This window comes from Corvus brachyrhynchos, unplaced genomic scaffold (genome assembly GCF_000691975.1).
Source record: "Corvus brachyrhynchos isolate BGI_N302 unplaced genomic scaffold, ASM69197v1 scaffold26, whole genome shotgun sequence".
Lineage (NCBI taxonomy): Eukaryota > Metazoa > Chordata > Aves > Passeriformes > Corvidae > Corvus > Corvus brachyrhynchos.
This window is the reverse complement of record NW_008239324.1, coordinates 434,187-435,465: the sequence shown is the minus strand read 5'-3', so window position 1 is coordinate 435,465 and position 1,279 is coordinate 434,187. Positions and strand designations below refer to the sequence as shown.

The window sequence follows — 1,279 nt, the reverse complement described above, 5'->3', positions numbered from 1 at the left end:
AGAGAGGGGAAGGAGGGGAAAAATACTTCATTATATATATATTTCTATAAAAGCATATGGAGGATTGTCTTTACACAGAGACCACGGTCGCTTTCAAATTTACAAAGGTTAACTAAAAAAACCCAAAATCTATATGGCAAATATTGCCAACAGAGATTCCCCGATTTAATACTGATCAACTGAGACTATTCGTGTCTCGATTATTAGCAACAACAACAACAAAAAGAAATGTAGAATAAATAACAGGATGAGCATGGCTGTCTCTTTCCAAAGTGCCTTGTTCTCTCTGCATAGGGTCTGATCCTGCAGTCTTTATGCAGGCAAAAAAACCCCCAAAATTAATAGTTCCAAAAAAATCCCTCTGAGAGATTTTTTTTTGCCCGCTGGGTGTTTGCCGGCAAAAAAAAAAAAAAATAAAAAAGGAAAGAAAGAAAAAAAAAAAAGAAAAGGAAAAAAACTTTTAAAAAGTATTTTTCCGGGCTCGAAGTGAGACGGGACCGAGGGGATTTGAGTTCGGGGTCTTTTCCAGCCCCCTCAGCCCGATCCGGCTCTGCTCCTCCCAGCCAAGCCGGTGGCATCGCTCACCGCCAATTCCCAAACTGAGTTTATAATTTCATTTTTTTTTAAAGAAGCATCGAAACCTCATTTGGCAAAGCCTCACCCCAAACTCGCAGTCGGGGCTTTCGGGACGGACGGGGGGGCTGCTTTTGCTTTCTTCTCAAGCCCTCCCCGAGCAGAAGAAGGCAGAGACGCTGCGGGCTCGCACCCGCGGCCGATGCTCATTCCCGGGGCCGCACTCCGCGCTCCCGCCGCTTCCCGGGGCTCCAGTCTGCAAGCCAGGCTGGGACTCCCCCCTGCCACCGAGAGGGTCCTGGGGGATGCTCAGCGGCCGCCTCAGGCCCGGCCGGCCCCAGGAGGGGGTTTTTCCGCCCCGGCTCACATAACGCACGGCTTGATGTCCTGGTATGTCACTTGTTGGTGGTAATAGGAGCCGCTGCCCGCTGAATGCATGGAGGAGGAGGCCATGGCGTTGAAAGAGAAGACGAATTCCTTTCTGTCGCACATGCTCGGAGACTGCGAGTGATACCGCGGGATGCCTGCGGGACGGGGGGAGAGATGGTCAGCAGTGCAAAGAGATTCAGGAGGGCAGAGTGAGCGCGGGGGAGGGAGAAAAAGGCTGGATGGCGTTGAAAAAAAAATCCCAACAAGCCGGCCCGTCCGCACGCCCCGGTGCGAGCGCGGAACTGGGGCTATTTTGGCACACGCGGGCACTGCGGGG

The 1,279-nt window shown here is 51.8% G+C and overlaps 1 protein-coding gene across 1 annotated transcript in view; it reads right to left on the bottom strand.

Annotated features, from left to right (window-relative positions):
• Positions 1-6: 6 nt before the first annotated feature.
• FOXF1 (forkhead box F1) overlaps positions 7-1,279 on the bottom strand; it is a gene marked incomplete at its 5' end in the record, with an annotated part of 3,601 nt that continues 2,328 nt past the window's right edge. The window contains one exon of the mRNA XM_017740780.1: positions 7-1,275. Within this exon, the coding sequence (XP_017596269.1) occupies positions 937-1,275 (339 nt within the window). The remainder of the gene's footprint in view (positions 1,276-1,279) is intronic.